Genomic DNA, 17701 nt, shown 5'->3' with positions numbered 1-17701 from the left:
GATTAGAAAACAAATAAAAGGCACTATCCAGTTGCTATAAACATTTTTAAAATAAGATGTGCCAATCATAAAAAATTCAAGCCTTTAATGCTATATTTAGCATTAGATAGGTATGTCTAGGTGTACTTTGACTTAGTATATATCCAGCAAAAGAATAATAGCGAAGTTATAATTGCTTTTATCTGTGGTAGCATGAAAGGGATAATAAAACATTTTTATTTGGTTAATTATGTAGCATTACTGTACAGTTCAGCAGCAAATAGGCAGCATAATAAGAAGGAGCAAGCAACAGGAAGGTGATCAGTGCTCTGGCTCTGAGACTAGCTTAGTTAATAACTTGGGCAACTAACGTATGTAACATATGGAAGGTCTTCTATAAAACCAGTTCCTAACCCATGTATTTATACCTTTATTCAAGTCTACAAAATATATGGTTGCTAATAGTATATGCCTATGATAACATTTCCTAGCTTGTTAACAATTTTACCTTTGATATTTAAGAAGTTTCTAACTACCAATTTTTAATATATATTCTTTATCTGATTTTGAAGTTTAATACACTAAAACTGTTATGTTGTTTTAGATATTCAGCTTTATCATAGTGAGACCTTAGAGCTCATGCTACGTAGATGGTCCAAGTTGGAGAAAGACTTTAAAACAAAGAATGGAAGATATGATATTAGTAAAATCCCTGACATATATGACTGTATAAAATATGATGTCCAGCATAATGGTTCCTTGAAATTAGAAAACACAATGGAGTTATATAGGCTTTCAAAGGCATTAGCAGATATTGTTATCCCTCAGGTAAGTAATTCCTACATATCAATTTTCTTGTACTGTTATATAGATACTTTTAAAACGTCTATCAGTGGATAAAAGATAGTTGGTTTTTGTGTCCCAGTAAGCCTATAATTTTAAAAAGGAAAGTAACTAATTATGAATTTATATTTTAAACTTTTTGTTATATTAAATCATTGTTTGATTTTTTAATAGTTTATAGTGACTTTTTAAAATTTAAGAATTGATACTCTTAATAATAATATGCTAACAACAAACAAGACAACTGAAAATAGGATGGGATAAATCACTTAAGTATTTATTGGGCATTTATTGTGCACCTACCAGCTCTGTGCTATGGGAATGTGTGCAAAGTGGGAGAAAAAGATAGTTGTGTCCCTATATAAATTTTGGAAGTTTTTTTACCTTATGTGGAAGTATTTTGAAAGTAATATTTAGAGGCCAGGATGTAAGTAGTTATTTGTGGGGTGTGGTAGAGGTGGAACGGGGGGCCTTATCATTATAGGAGAGTAAAAATAGAGGTGTAACCAAAATTCAGTTAACTGAAATGTAATTAAACAGAGAATCAGATGATAATAAAGAGACAGGTGACAAGACAAGTTGAGATAAGAAATGTGTTAGAAGAAAACAGTTGCAGATGCCCTTTGGAGAACTTTTTTCAACTCAATTACTAAAAGATCATTTGGACATTGTAAAAGGGAGATTGGAGTAAATCACACATTCCAACTGTGAACCAAAGTTAAAAAGCAGGAAAAATGAAATACAGTTGATTTTTGACCAATGTGGGTTTGAACTGTAGTGGGTCCACTTATACGCAGATTTTTTTACAATAGTAAATACTACAGTACTGCACGATCCACATATCCACAGTTGAATCTGCCAGGGATGCAGAACCACAAATAAGTTATTCTCGAATTTTCAGTGGTGTGCAGGGTTGGTGCTCCTAACCTCCACGTTTTTCAAGGGTCACTGTACATGAAAAGTGTAAAGATTGTATATAAAAGTAGCCTCACTTAAAGATACTCATATATAGAAAACAGTGGGGAGGTTCCTTAATAACTAAAAATAGAACTATTTTATGATCCAGCAATCCCACTCCCATATATCCAGAAAAGATAAAAACTCTTAATTCAGAAAGATACATGCATCCCGGTGTTCATAGCAACGCCGTTTACAATAGCCAAGACATGGAAACAACTGGAGTGCCCATCAGTGGATGATTGGTTTAAGAAGATGTGGTGTGTGTATGTATATATACATATATATATCTCTCTACACACATATACGTATATATACATACACACACCACATATACATACACACACACCATGGAATATTACTCAGCCATAAAAACAAAATATTGCCATTTGCAGCAACATGGATGGACCTAGAGAGCACCATACTAAGTGAATTAAGTCAGAGGAAGACAAATATTATATGATATCACTTGTATGTGGAATCTAAAAAATAATACAAATGAATCTATATTAAAAAGTGGAAACAGACTCATAGACATAGAAAACAAACTTACAGTAAGGGAGAGGGGGAATGATAAAGAGTATGGGATACACACCGCTATACATAAAATAGATAAGCAACAAGGATTTACTATATTCTCTCAAGGATTTACTATATACTAGTTCTCAAGGAGAACTATATTCAATATCTTGTAATAACCTATAATGGAAAATTATCTGAAAAAATATTGGATTGGCCAAAAAGTTCGTTCGGGTTTTTATGTTATAGAAAAACCCGAACGAACCGTTTGGCCAACCCAATATATAACTGAATCACTTTGCTGTACAATTGAAACCAACACAATACTGTAAATCTACTACAATTAAAACTATACTTCAGGACTTCCCTGGTGGCACAGTGGTTAAGAATCCACCTGCCAATGCAGGGGACATGAGTTTGATCCCTGGTCCGGGAAGATCGTACATGCTGAGGAGCAACTAAGCTCATGTGCCACAACTACTGAGCCTGTGCTCTAGAGCCCGCGAGCTGCAACTAGTGAGCCTGTGCACTACAACTACTGAAGCCCATGTGCTCTGGGGCCCACAAGCCACAACTACTGAGCCTGCGTTCTGAAACTACTGAAGCCTGCATGCCTAGAGCCCGTGCTCTGCAACAAGGGAAGCCACCATAATGAGAAATGCATGCACTGCAATGAAGACCCAGCGCAGCAAAAAAAAAAAAAAAAAAAAACCCTCCAGTGTCCTTTTCCTAATATTCACAGAATATCCAGGAAAAACTAGAGACTTTTAAAAACTGGGAATTCAGGCTGCACAACTTACCTATAAGTATTTGTGTACATGTTAAAGTTTAGCTTATTCTTGCAGCATGAAAGAACAACTATTTATTTGTTTGGTCAGTGTATATGATGTAGACAGGTTTAAGTATATTGTATAAATCAGTGATTTGCAAATAAATTCTCTTTAAAAGAGGATAAAAATATCTCATACTGCAAGAATATGTCTTTGGGCCTCACCATAAGAAACATAGGCTTAGAAAACAAGGACTTAGTCTCTGACAACATCTTTCATTTGCTAAATAGAAGTTTTATTTTGCAAAAGAGGTTTTATTTTACACAATAAAAAGTTGTATTTTTATAACAGATAAGAAAAGCAGACATGTAGATGAATGGAACAGAATTGAGAGCCCAGAAACAAACCTGCACATATATGGACAATTAGTTTATGATAAAGGAGCCAAGAACATACAATGGAAAAAGCATAGTCTCTTCAATATAGTATTGGGAAAACTGGACGGCCACATGCCAAAGAATGAAACTAGACCACTATATCACACCATACACAAAACTCAAAATGGATTAAAGACTAGAATGTAAGACCTGAAACCATAAAACTAAAAGTAAACATAGTATGCTCCTTGAAGTTGGTCTTAGCAATATCTTTTTGGATATGTTTCCTTGGGCAGGGAAACAGAAGCAAAAATAAACAAACAGGACTACATCAAACTAAAAAGCTCTGTACAGTAAAGTAAATCATCAGCTAAACGAAGAGACAACCTACGGAATGGGAGAAGATATTTACAAATCATATATTCAATTTGGGGGTAATATCCAAAATATATGAAGAACTCATACAACTCAACAACAACAAAAACACAGTCTGATTAAACAATGGGTAGAGGAGCTAAATATTTTTCCAAAGAAGACATACAGGTTGCCAGGAGGCTCATGAAAAGGTATTCAACATCACTAATTATTGGAGAAATGCAAATCGAAACCACAGTGAGAGATCACCTCAGGCCTGTTAGAATGGCTGTTATCAAAAAGGCAAGAAATAACTAGTACTGGAGAGGATGTGGAAAAAAGTGTGGTACACTGTTGGTGGGAATGTAAATTGGTGCAGCCACTATGGAAAACAGTATGGAGATTCTTCAAAAAATTAACACTAGAACTACCCTATGATCCAGGTATTCCACTTCTGGGTATTTATCTGAAGAATATGAAGACTCTAATTCGAATAGACACATGCACCCTGTGTTCATTGTGGCATTATTTACAATAGCCAAGATATGGAAAGTGCCCATTGATGAATGGATGGATGAAGTAGTATATATAATACAGTGGAATACATAAAAAAGATACAGTCTTGCCATTTGTGGCAACATGGTTGTACCTTGAGGGTGTTATGATAAATAAGTCATTCAAAGAAAAACATACTATATGATTTCACTCAAATGTGAATATTAAAATTTCTTTTAAATAAATGAACAAACCAAGCAAAATAAACATGTATTTATAGAGAAAAGAGTAATAATTACCAGAAGGGAAAGGGGGTGAATTGAGTAAAGGAGGTAAACTGTATGGTGATGAGTAGAAACAACTTCTGGTGTTGAGCATACTGTAGTTTATACAGAAGTCAAAATATAATGTTCACATGAGACATGTTATAAACCAATGTTACCTCAGTAAATTAAGTAAATAGTAAAAGAGCCTCGATGGTATGATGGAAGATAAGAACATCTAAAGATTATATTTGTTATTAAGAGTCTTAATTGAGATGGCACACATTTATTGAAGTTTGAAGATCATTTCTTTGGTGATTGTATTATGAAATGCAGAGGATTCTTTATAATAGCATTTGCAATATAAAGTCCAATGATACTCTCATTAAATATCACCATATAATAAGCTTTCAAATATCTTCATCGGTTATTTTAATCAGTTCTTTTTGTGGAAGAAATAAGAGAACTTGGGTATCCAACAATTAATTATTTGGTCCTAGTTGGTTATGGCAGCTTGCTTTTTCAGCTCTACAAAATATGTCACTGTTTTGAAGGGAAAGGTTTTTTTGTTATGAAAGTAATATATCTTTGTTATAAAATATAGATATAGCCAAAAAAAAAAAATCAGTATGCCATTACCAACTAGAGAAAAACATTTCACTGTTTTGGAAAATTCTAAAAGGCCTTTTCCCTTAAATTCATGGATAAAATTTTTTTCATAAATTCGTATATATGACAAATGTATTCTTTGCAAAAATGGAACCAGGAAATGCATACTATTTTATAACCTGATTTTTTTTTCTTGGCATCAAGAAATTTTTTCCAAATCAGTAAAGCTAAATATACTTCATTTTTCCTAATGGCTGAATGATGTGATGTAGTAATAGCTATTTAACCAATTTCTCACATTTGGAAATGTGGATTCTTTTACTTTCTTTCACTCTCCTTATACATATGTCTTCTACATAAAATCAAGAAGATTTCCAGAACTCTTTTACCAGTTTTGTTACAGACCAGCAGTGTATGAGAGTGCCTGTTTCATTACACCTTGCTAATAACAACAGAAAAATTTCCTTTGATGATGTTAATTTCAACATTTTCCTTTTGTTTACACATACATACACAATTGCATACGTATTTCTTTTTTTCATACCAATTTCACAGTCATCTATGTTGGTGAGATAATTAACCAACCAAGCTTTTGTGTTTAAGGTAAATGACCCAAGAGGTTCCATTTTCATACGTCTTCCATCTAATCAATCAGCCTTTTCTTTATTAGGCAGTTTTGAGATTTATTATCCATACTAAAGTTTTGCCATCTGGGAAGTACCTGATAACAGCAAGTAGCCTTTAAATACAGGTATCCCAGAAGGAACTGGGAGAGAAAGAGTGTGCTTATTTCTTCCCTCTTCTCTACTCTTCCTTCTTTCTCTCTCTGTCCCTGCCTTCCTCCGCCTCCACCCCACTTTCTGCCCTCTTCCTCTTATACCCTCTCTTCCCATCTATACACACAAAACAGATTTTTTTCTTATATCAGGTCATTTTCTCATCTACCTCTTTGAACTGTAATTTTTATTATAATTCTTACAATTACTATGTTTTCTTAACACTTTGGATTGTAATTCCTCATTTAATTAACTTATAATGGTTATAGAGCTCATTAAGTTTGATAATTTCACGGCATTTTTGGCTAACCACTAGTTAAAACCTTTACAGTATTGGCCAAAGGCTTTTAAATAATTTGTTAACCTTTTTAATCTTTGACATTCAAATAGACAAAAATTTCATGGTTTCAATTTATATTTCTTTCTGTATGTTTATTGACTATTTGTTCTGTGCTTTAGTGTTTGTGCCCTTAATCCATCTTTCTTTTAGGGTTGTTTCTACATTTAAAACCTGGTTGAGTTGAATACTGTTCATAAAGATTACATTCATCCATTCATCCTATCCTCTTTAGAAATTACTTTCTTTTTCATTTACACCAAAATAAAATTCTTCTAATTACACTCAATACTTTGGGGAATAGTGTACTTGAAGTTGCAGAAATGTAAACTAGGAGCATTGTATAATGTTCAAAAGAGGCTGAATAAAAATACTTGTTGCTCACTAAAATTCTTAAATTTAGTAGTACATTTATTGGAGTTCTTTATTATTATACCCTTTTTCTAATGTTGTGTATGTTCTGCTCAGGAATATGGTATAACTAAAGCTGAAAAACTGGAGATTGCCAAAGGCTACTGTACTCCTCTAGTTAGAAAAATTCGCTCAGATCTTCAAAGGACACAAGATGATGACACTGTAAATAAACTCCATCCTGTGTAAGAGACTGTACTGGTATTTAAGTCTATAGGCATCTGTTTTTGCATTCTTCAAATCTAATTACTTTTTAATGTTCCTATGGCTAAATCAGGAGTGTATCACTTGGCACACTGTGGAAATAAATATTACCTAGGTATTTCTAATAGTTAACTTCCAACCAAGGTTCTTTTTGGCTCCAAATTGGAGAAAAAACTGAGGCAAACAGGGAAAGAGGATGTGTGTTATCATTCACATGTGATCATCAGTGATCATCCTCATTCAGCAGCATTAACATCTGTGAGCTTCTTTAGTGCTATGACCTCTTTCGTTGTTAATAAAGGTGCTTAAATAACCTATTTACAGTGAACTTGACTAATATTAATGCTTCTTTGACTAATCTCAGTGGTCCCAGTTAGTTCCAGTTATCTTCATGTTAGAGGAATACCTGCTAAGATAACGCCTCAGTTGTTATTGGAAGAGTGATAGATTTGCTTACTATGTTCTTTTACTTCTAGTAAGATTAAATTCCATTTTACAAAATAATTTCATTAAGTTTTAACTGCATGGTTACGTTTTAACAGTGTCTGCTCCTTACTCTAGGTATTCCAGGGGTGTTCTGTCACCTGAACGTCATGTCCGTACCAGATTATATTTCACCAGTGAAAGTCATGTACATTCTTTACTGTCTATTCTTCGCTATGGTGCCTTATGTGATGTAAGTAGGATAAGTTATATAAATCTATTTAACAAATATGTGTTATTGAATTTATAATCGAATCACTAACACCATTTTTTTACTGTGCAGTTTTTAATAATTCATTATTTACCATCATTTGTCAAGGGTCTACTTTATACCAAGCACTCTGCTAGATGTTGGAGATAATGACATGTTCTCTTCCCTTTGGAGAAGATCCATTTAAGCAAACAATAATACAAAATATTTTAGGTAATGTTACAGGCCAGTGGCAGTGAGATAAAGAGAAACTGATGAATTTGCATTATTTAGAGGTTAGAATCAATAGGACTTGGTGTTTGGTTGGACATTGTGACTCTTATTTACTGTTAGGTAATGAATCATACCAAAGGTTACTGCCTTAAAACAACCACAGTCATTTTATTTTTCTCTCTCATGGTTTAAAGGCTGACTGTGATCAGGCAGTTTTGCATTGGGCCTCTCGTGATATTGCAGTCAGACAGTGGCTTGGGCTCAAGTCATCTCACAACTTTCTTCTCATGTCTGGTGCTTGATGCACAGAACATAGCAGCTGAGTTCCAAAAGTGAACTTCCTAAAAGAGCAAGGAGCAAGCACAAAGCATTTTTATGACCTAACTTATGAAGTTACGTAGTATCACTTCTGCTGAGCATTTTTGGAGGCAGTCACCGAGTCCCATCCAGGTTCAAGGGGTGGGGAATAGACCCATATTACTAGATGAGTGGAGTATCACTGTCACTTACTTATTGTAAGATGAATACTTGGGATTGGATGTATTTTGGTGGCCATATTTGGAAAACAGAGTCTATCACAGTATGTCCATTACCCACACAATCCATATTTCTCCCTCATGCAAAATTCAGGTAATCTCTCCTCCAGTATTCCCTCAGGCTTATCTATTATAGCATAAACTTGACATCCAGGATCTCATTATCTAAATCAGGTCCAGGTGTGGATGGGACTCCTTGGGCAGAGCTCCTTGAGTGCTCAGGAGAACTCAATCTGGTTTCAAAGACCTATGAACTGAAGATACCAATTGTCTGTCCTTCATACATTTGACATACAGTGGTGGGATAAGCATAGAATAACTGCTGTAGATAACCTTTTCAAAAGAGGGGAAAACAGAAGGTACACCATGGTCACTGGTCCATAGCAATTTTGAAATCTGCCTAGGTACTTACTGCCCATTCCTTAATTAGGGCTCTGTCATACTGCCAGGGAGTTGTTTATAATGGTTCATGGCTTCATACTTTGGGTTCTTAATTGCTTCACCTAGGTCATCCTTCCTTTTCCATAAAAAGTAGCTCACATTTGCAGCTAAGTAGTTTTCTTTAACCTGCTTCCTGTCCAAGGAAGTTTGGGGATCCAAAGGTCTGTTTATTTTTAGTTCAAGATGGTATAATTTAAAAAACAAAACAAAAAGGAGTAATTTATAATCTACTTTATTAAACAGTTCACACCCACAAATCTTAAGAATAAGCCCATTTTTACATTGGTCTCCCTCTGTGTCTACTGAGGGATAGTACTCAGCAGTCCTTATTGCTTAATAGTTAGTATCTGAGAGACATGGTAGTATAATCCTGAGAAAGTCTTTGCGTCTTTGAAAGGTCTGTGAGCCTTAAATCTTTCTGAAGTCTTAGCAAGTGTTTTTACAATCACACCCATGTTTTCATGACAGATTCCTGCGTTTCTGTTCTTCCTGGAAGCCACTTTTTAACTATAGCATTTTTTGCTCTCTGGAGAGGCTAGGAATGAGAAACAGTTTTATTTCTGAACTCTGCAAGTCTTGGCTCCTTTAATTAACCATTTTCCTGTAGTTTATCTCCCTCCTCTCATAGTTCATCACAGGTAGTGAGAAGAATCTTGGTGGCCTTTTGAGAATTTTTCCTGGAATTTTTGGTAGCTAGCTCATTGAGTTCCACTGTCTGCAGGCTATAGTGTTTCTACACTTTATGCCACTACATAACAAGCGTTCTTTTTCCTATAGTTTCCAGTAAGATTTTTTTTTAACCTTCCTATAGTCCCTCACCAACAACCTCCTCAGTGCCCTTTCAGGCTTTCACTAACACTCTCTTTTTGAGGCATTTTAACTTTCACCAACACTCTCCTTGAGGCCCTTTCTTTGCTTACAGGTGTGGAAGGTAAGAAAGAAAAGAGAGTCAAGAAAGGTTCCCATATTTCTAACAGGATCATCTACAAAATTACTCATCATTCACTGATAAGTAACACTTGGGGGAGTATCAGGCATTAGAAGGAAAGTAATGAGGTTAGGTAGCTTGAATTTGAGGCACTAGTAGGCTAGTCAAGTGAAGATGACCAGTAGTATGTTTATATGTAAGGCTAGAGGTTTGGGTTAAAGGTACAGAGTTGGTAAGCCAACATATTAATGATGGCTGAAGCAGTGGCTATTAATAAGATTCCCAGGAAGTTTGTATGTGAAAAAATAAAGAAAATGATGTTTTAGAGATTGGCAGTGGAAGTGATAACCACACAGACTTAGAAATTTTAATATCCCCTTTCTTTCTCAGTACACTCAAACCACAAATTATCTAGAATACAATGTCACTTCTATTATATATCAAAAATATCTTTTCAGCCATCTCCAAACTAGCAAAAAATAAGAATTAAAAAACTTTTTATGTGTATATATATATATTAGCATATACATTTATGCACATCTATAAAAAAATAATCTTTAAAAGAAAATGAATTCAACTTTGTTTTCTTTTGTACTTTTTAAAATAAAGGGCAGTCAGTGAAATGTATGAAGATTTGGTATATGTCTCCTGATTCTTAATTTCTCTTATCATTGGGCCTTGATGAATAGTTATTATCAGAGTTACCCTAAGACTATGTAAGTGTTCTTTTCCCATCAAATTTTCCAATTCATATGTTCTTTTCTCTTGTTTTTTATTTCTTTTTTATTCCTTAATAGGATAGCAAAGTGGCATCCCTTGCATACATATGAGGATTAGTGGAGCTTTAATAAAAGAAATAGAGAAAAAAATGACCCTTAATTAGCAAGGCAAGAGCTTATATATCCATTAGTAATGATGGAATTGTTTTAGGGGAGGAGAGATACATCTCTTATGTGGTCACCTTTTAACTTTCTTGCACTTATTTATAAGGTAGAAAGAACATAGAAGATGTAAGAATGGAGAGAAAGCCTATAATTGAAGCGTAATAGTGAGTGATGCATAAAATTGTAACAGATAAGTTTGGAGAGCCATGCCTTGAGGATTCTAAGAGGATTGGGAAGCCATTAAAAGGTTTTAAGCAGGGAAGTGAATGGCTTTGGTTTCTGTGTAGACAATAGATAAGTAGAAGTAGATATGAGGAAACGATTTAGGGAGCTATCACAGTGATCTAAAGAAAGATGATGTAGTTTACACTTAGGGTGGTGGCAGTAGAAGAAAGCTTGTTGAGTATATATAAGCTTGTTGAGTATTAAGTATTCACCTCATTTGTGTGGTATCAATCAGGATTAAACAAATTACCATAATGAAAATAAAGTGGTTTTAAAGTAACATAATATGAGAAAATGCTTACCATTTGTTCAGGAATCAAAGGATGAACAGTGGAAACGAGCTATGGATTATTTAAATGTTGTCAGTGAACTCAACTACATGACTCAGATTGTTATCATGCTTTACGAGGATCCTAACAAGGTAACAGAGTCTTGATTTGCGTGTGTTACCAGAGGTAAATAAATAACTTGAAGTTTCTCATTTTGAAAGTGTTCTGTAATATTTTTTAGGATCTTTCCTCTGAGGAACGCTTTCATGTTGAATTACATTTTAGTCCAGGAGCCAAAGGATGTGAAGAAGACAAAAATTTACCATCTGGCTATGGATATAGACCAGCTTCAAGGGAGGTAATGAAGATGAAATTTTCATTGCTTAGTTACTACAGTTCTAAATATAAATGAGGTTTCTTTAAGAATTTTCTATTATGTACTATAATTCTTATCTCAACTAAGTAGCAAGATGGTTTAAATTTCTTGAAGTATGATTTGGGTAGACAACATTTTTATGAATATTAGAATTTTATATTTTATCTTTTCTCTAGATTTTTTGGATTTTTAAGATCAGTAGTTAGAATGGATAACTATAATTTTTGTTTTTGTCCTCAAGTCCTACTTGAGGACTAGTCCATTCTTTACTATGCTAAGCACTTGTTACGAATTACTGCAGTTTAATTCTTAACCTTACAAAAGTTAAATATGTACTCAGCTTTAAACCTTTTTTACTAAACTATAATACATATTCGTAAACATACCTAAATCATAAGTGTGTAGTTTAATGATATATCACAAAATGAACACAATTGTAAAACAACTAGCCAGGTTATAGATAGAAGATCATTCTAGAAGAACCAGTTGTGCCCCCTCTTTCTCACAACCTCCCTGCCTTCTCCCCAAAGTTACCTACTATCATGACTTAGATTAATTTTGTCTATTTTTGGACTTTATGATCACAAATGAAATCACAAAATATGTGCTTTTTGGGGGTGGAGAGTGGGTTTGTTTTCTTTCATTATGTGTTTGAGATTCATCGGTTCTTCATTTTTGTTGCCATGTAGGATTACATTAAATAAATATGGTGCAGTTTATTAATCCATTTCACTATGATGATCATTTGATTTGTTTCCAGTTCAAGGTTTGAAGATGGATGCTTTTATGAAGATTCTTGTTCAGGTCTTTTTCTGAACATATGTACACATTTCTTTTGGATATATATGTAGGCGTAAAATTGCTGGGTTATAGGGTATGCATATGTTCAACTTTTTAAAATACAGTCAAATAACTTTCCAAAGATACTACCATATCTTTATCAGCACTTGGTATGATTAGTGTTTTTAATATAGCTATTTTGGGGACTATGTAGTGATATCTTGTTGTGGCTTAAATTTACATTACCCTCATGACCAATAAGGATTAGTACCTTTTCTTATATTCATTGGTTATTTGAATATGCTTTTTGTGAAGTGCTACTGGCTAGGACTAGTATGGTGTTGAGTAGAAGTGTTGATACTAAGCATCCTTAGTATCATCCTTGTTCATTCCCAAACTAAAGCAAAAGGTCATGTTTCAAAGTGAACTTTTTGGAATTTTGATTGAAATTACATAAACTCTGCAGATCAGTGTTGAGAGAAATAACACTTTTACAGAATTGAATCTTCTAGTCCAAGGACTTGATATACAGCTCTGAATTTAGTGAGCTATTCTTTATATGTTCTTGATAAAATTAAGACTTTTTTTAATGTCTTGTATTTTCTTTGTCAGGGTAATTCCTAAATTCTTTATGTTATCATAAATGGCTTATTTAAATTTCATTTTCTGTTTGCTATTTTCATATTGAATTTTAACTCATTTTTATAGAGAGATTTTATAACTAACAACCTTACTGCATGCTGTTTATTCATTCTAATAATTTATACATAGAGTCATTTGAATTTTCTATGTATATGATCATATCTGTGAATGATGACAAATGTCCCGCAAAATGTTGAATAGATTTAGTGATGGTGGGCACTCTTGTCTTCCAGTGATTTATTAATTGTGATGATTGTTTCAAGTTTTTAGATATCCCTTACCTGGTTGAAGAAGTTTATCTTTATTTTCTATACCCCTTAGTTTGATGAAGGTTTTTATGTACTTCTGCTTGGCTTCTTTTAACTAACGTACGTTCATAAGATTCATTGATGTAATTAGTTTTAGTTTGCCCATTCTTAGTGCTTTAAAATATGTGTTTTAGTGTAATTTACCCAATTTATCCGTCCTGTTTATTTTTAAATTTATTTATTTATTTATTTTTGGCTGCATTGGGTCTTCGTTGCTGTGCGTGGGCTTTCCCTAGTTGTGGCGAGCAGGGGTGACTCTTCGTTGCGGTGTGTGGGCTTCTCATTGCGGTGGCTTCTCTTGTTGTGGAGCACGGGCTCTAGACGTGTGGGCTTCAGTAGTTGTGGCACACGGGCTTAGTTGCTCTGCGGCATGTGGTATCTTCCCAGACCAGGGCTCGAACCCGTGTCCCCTGCATTGGCAGGCAGATTCTTTTTTTTTTTTTTTTTTTGCGGTACGCGGGCCTCTCACTGTTGTGGCCTCTCCCGTTGCGGAGCACAGGCTCCAGACGCGCAGGCTCAGCGGCCATGGCTCACGGGCCTAGCTGCTCTGCGGCATGTGAGAATCTTCCCGGACCGGGACACAAACCCGTGTCCCCTGCATCAGCAGGCGGACTCTCAACCACAGCGCCACCAGGGAAGCCCGGCAGGCAGATTCTTAACCACTGCGCCACCAGGGAAGCCCTACCCATTCTATTTAGATGGATATTTAGTGTAACTTTTTTAAACGTATCTGTTTTCTGTACTATACTGTGAGATTCTTATAATTCGGGACAGTATCTTATTCATCTGTGTCTTGGCACATGGTACATACTCACTAAATATTCAGTGAGTCATCAAATGGTTGTTATTTAAGTATGCAGTCATTACATTTGTTGGAAATATTTGGCATAGAGTTTGAATTTTCTAAAATTTATAACTTCAGATACTGTTTCAGTTTGTGATTGAGTTGATGGCATTACTGGTAACAAAACTGATCTCTTTTTTCTTACTGTCATTTATTATTATTGCTTATTTATTTGGGCATTGGATGAAATTTAATTAAGTACTTTGTTTTATATGGCTCTTTATTGTCGGTTTATGGTTTAATGTATCCAAAGAGTATGTATTTCTTGAAGTCAGGAACTCTGTCATCTGTCTTACAATATCCAGAATAATACTAGGCTTTCATAAGAATTCAATTATTAATTTACTTGAATAAACAAACTTGTATATGTACTGCAAGTGACTACACCAGTTGGTGGTTGAATTTGTTCATCTGAAGAGATTGATTTGTTTTATCTGAATTTTATTATGTTATGTTCTTTCTGCACAGAGTGAAGGCAGGAGATCTTTTAAAATTGATAGTGATGATGAGCCACATACTTCTAAAAAAGATGAGGTTGATCGAGCTGTGATATTGTTTAAACCTATGGTATCAGAGCCAATTCATATACACAGGAAGTCTCCACTTCCAAGATCTAGGAAGATGGCTGCAAATGAAGTAAGTATATATCAGAGCATGTTTTTTATGAAGTAAACTAACTATATTTTAATAAAACAGAAAAGAAAATACAGCTTTAATTATCAAGCTTGGGAACCTAACAGATTTTTAATTGTCAACTTTATTTTTCAAATAAATTTTTTAAAATATAGAGGCAGTTAGAAAATGCAGAGATTAATTTTAGAATTTGGAGCTTTATAGTTTTCATAGCAAAGTTGAATAGAAGTAGTAAAATAAGGCCTTTTGAAGACTTGATCCATTATTTTCTTGTCACTTTAGGTTATTCTAATAAAGAACTTTTTTCAAAGTCTGATATAATGGATCAGGAATAATTTTTGGTTAAAAGTAGTGAGGAATTGCCAGAGATGCTTCAGCAACAACTGATTCCAATGACACTGTATAATAAGATGTGAGATTCTGAATTGTTAACCTGATTGCTAAAGTCAGTATAGGAATTTGAAATTTTGATGCTATGGTTGAAAAATTTACCTTTGTATTATATTAAGGTCTATAATTAAATAACTTAGGCTAATTCTTATGCTCACTAACAAAATAACATTTAAATAACTACTAAAATAACATTTAAAAGGAAAGTTGAAAAAAAAGAAAGGAAAGTTGAGCAGTTGGAGTAAAGTTTAAGTAAATCTTTAACATCTGTATACATTTTTATACTCTGAATACCTTCTTTTTGGGTTATTTATATTCTCTATAGGATGATTCCCCCAGCACTGATTTGAGATCAGTGCTTAAAAATGTTCTCTAAATGCTCAAGTAAAAGTATAAGATAGGAGGAACCATCAACTTTTAAGTTAGAAAAATATTTTTTGTTGATGATTAAATATGCCAAATCTTAAGAGTTAGGTATAACATCTAGCAGTTGGTGAATAGGAACGTAAACACCAACAAATGAGAATTATGCTCATTTCTATAGCCCCAAATTATACAAACATATGTGCTTTTGATTCTCAAATTTCAAATGTATATGTCCCAATTTGACAATGGTGTATAGGAAAAACATCTCGATAAAATAGATTGTTGTAATTTTACAGTTGAAAATGTATACTAGTTAGGATTCCCGTGAATGGGATATTTTAAGTTAATTATGGGTTGGCCAAAAAGTTCATTCGGGTTTTTCCTGCACTCTTTTGGCCAACCCAATAAAAAGAGGATGATTAAAAATTGTAGAATTTGGGATTATTCTATTATAGCTTAATTTAAGAATGAGAAACCTGGGGTTATGTTCAGTTATCTTTAATTTCAGAAAATTGGGAAATGACATTTATTAATGTAACCTAAAATTTGCGTGAGGGCAGTGATTTTGGTGTTGTTGAACAAAGCAATCTGCAATTCATCAGACTGTTCAGAATTTCACCATTAAACCTTTTTTCTGAACTCCAGAAGAAGTCTGTAACACTGATACAGTCAAACGTATTCTGAGTCTCATCTGTATTTGTGAAATCTTCAACAAAATCACTGCCCTTTGTTAACTCTTAAAACGCAGAACACATTTATAAACCTTTTTCTCGTAAATACTTAAATAGTTGCTTTCAAGAGATTATTTCTATGCCATGCTAAACTTTTACTTCCATAAGGTAAATTATTCAAGTAAAACCTTGAAGACTTTTTCCAGCGTCCATCATCTCCATGGATATCAGAAGTTTGTACTTCCAAAAGACATACAGAGAAAAAGACTATTCTCTTCATTTTGTGCAAGTAGATTTTACTCTGTCCTCACCGTCTGAAACCTGAACATGCAAACATGTAAAATGAGAATGTTTGCTGCATGTTTTGCCTACTGAACTCTATAAATAATCTTTGGAGGGGGTAAATAAATAGATAGCTTGAAAGTGTAAACAAGTGCAATTTGAATCCTCCATCTTACGATCTCTAATTTTTTTTGTCTGGCAGACAGATTTCCTTTCATACATATATACAATGAAGTCTCTTTAACCCTTTGCAGGATTCTTTAGTGCTTTGGGTTGAAAAGTTTGCCCAGTATAGCATAAAACCTCCTGAATATCATATTTTTAACATTGCTAAGATAAAAAATTGTTAAAATCTTTCAAGTTCTAAGAGGGAAGTGACAACTATTAAGCAGTATAAATATTTTGTATATTTAAGATAGTAATGTAATTCTCATAATCATTATTACTTACAATTAGATTTATAACTCATTCCGATCAATTTCTCAAATATTAAAATATTTGGCTCCCAAATTACTGTTTAATAGTTTTTTAAAAATTGATAAACAAATGCAAACAAACTGTATTTTTTTTTCTTTCTGATCATTTGGCTCTGTTGTATCTAACTTTGCATGCTCTGCTTTTTTTTTTTTTTTTTTTTTTTTTTGCCCCTTTCTCACTTCCAGGAAGAGAGCCCCCTGAGTGTGTCTAGCCCAGAGGGTACTGGTACCTGGCTGCATTACACCAGTGGTGTGGGTACTGGGCGTCGAAGACGCAGATCAGGGGAACAAATCACTTCTTCCCCTGTCTCCCCCAAATCATTGGCTTTCACATCCAGTATTTTTGGCTCATGGCAACAGGTTTTTAAACTTTACTTCATTAAACATTTTTCCTCCCCGCATTCAGAGCAACAAACAGCTGTCTTTGAGGACATCTAATCCCTTATATTTTACATCAGAGTAAATACTTCTGTTTTTAAATTTTGAATTCACTTAAAAATGCTTGTAATGTCTCACAATATTTGAGGGAAAGAAACCACTTACATTGCATGTGTTTAGCATTTTTACTGGGGGGGGTTTAAATATCCAGGATTTTAAAATTAGTCAATAAATTTTATACTCCTGGAACTTTAGCTTGTTAATTAAAATTTTTTAAATGTAAAGAAATCATTTTTTTGACTTATTCTTTAAAACATTCAGAAATGAAATTACATAATTTGATGATAAGAAAATTTAATAACCTTTTCCCCCATAATTGAAAAATAGATTCCATTTGGAATTTGCTGAGAATGTGAATATTTTTTTAAATATCAAAATTTATGTGGCCCTATGTTAATTAGCAGGATACAT

General features: G+C 33.8%; 1 protein-coding gene across 20 annotated transcripts in view; it reads left to right on the top strand.

Annotated features, from left to right (window-relative positions):
- PPIP5K2 (diphosphoinositol pentakisphosphate kinase 2) overlaps nt 1-17701 on the top strand; it is a 75422-nt gene that overhangs the window by 40617 nt on the left and 17104 nt on the right. For 8 of the 20 annotated variants that reach the window (XM_049707355.1, XM_049707356.1, XM_049707352.1 and 5 more), the window contains 8 exons: nt 584-807; nt 6748-6875; nt 7456-7570; nt 11129-11236; nt 11326-11442; nt 14503-14670; nt 16263-16379; nt 17039-17212. In XM_049707355.1, the coding sequence (XP_049563312.1) occupies nt 584-807; nt 6748-6875; nt 7456-7570; nt 11129-11236; nt 11326-11442; nt 14503-14670; nt 16263-16379; nt 17039-17212 (1151 nt within the window). The remainder of the gene's footprint in view (nt 1-583; nt 808-6747; nt 6876-7455; nt 7571-11128; nt 11237-11325; nt 11443-14502; nt 14671-16262; nt 16380-17038; nt 17213-17701) is intronic. The other 12 variants (XM_033408485.2, XM_033408482.2, XM_012537286.3 and 9 more) reach the window with 3 other exon arrangements.

This window comes from Orcinus orca, chromosome 3 (assembly GCF_937001465.1).
Source record: "Orcinus orca chromosome 3, mOrcOrc1.1, whole genome shotgun sequence".
NCBI classification, from domain to species: domain Eukaryota; kingdom Metazoa; phylum Chordata; class Mammalia; order Artiodactyla; family Delphinidae; genus Orcinus; species Orcinus orca.
The sequence above is the reverse complement of the archived record's forward strand: the minus strand, read 5'-3'. Positions and strand labels throughout refer to the sequence as shown.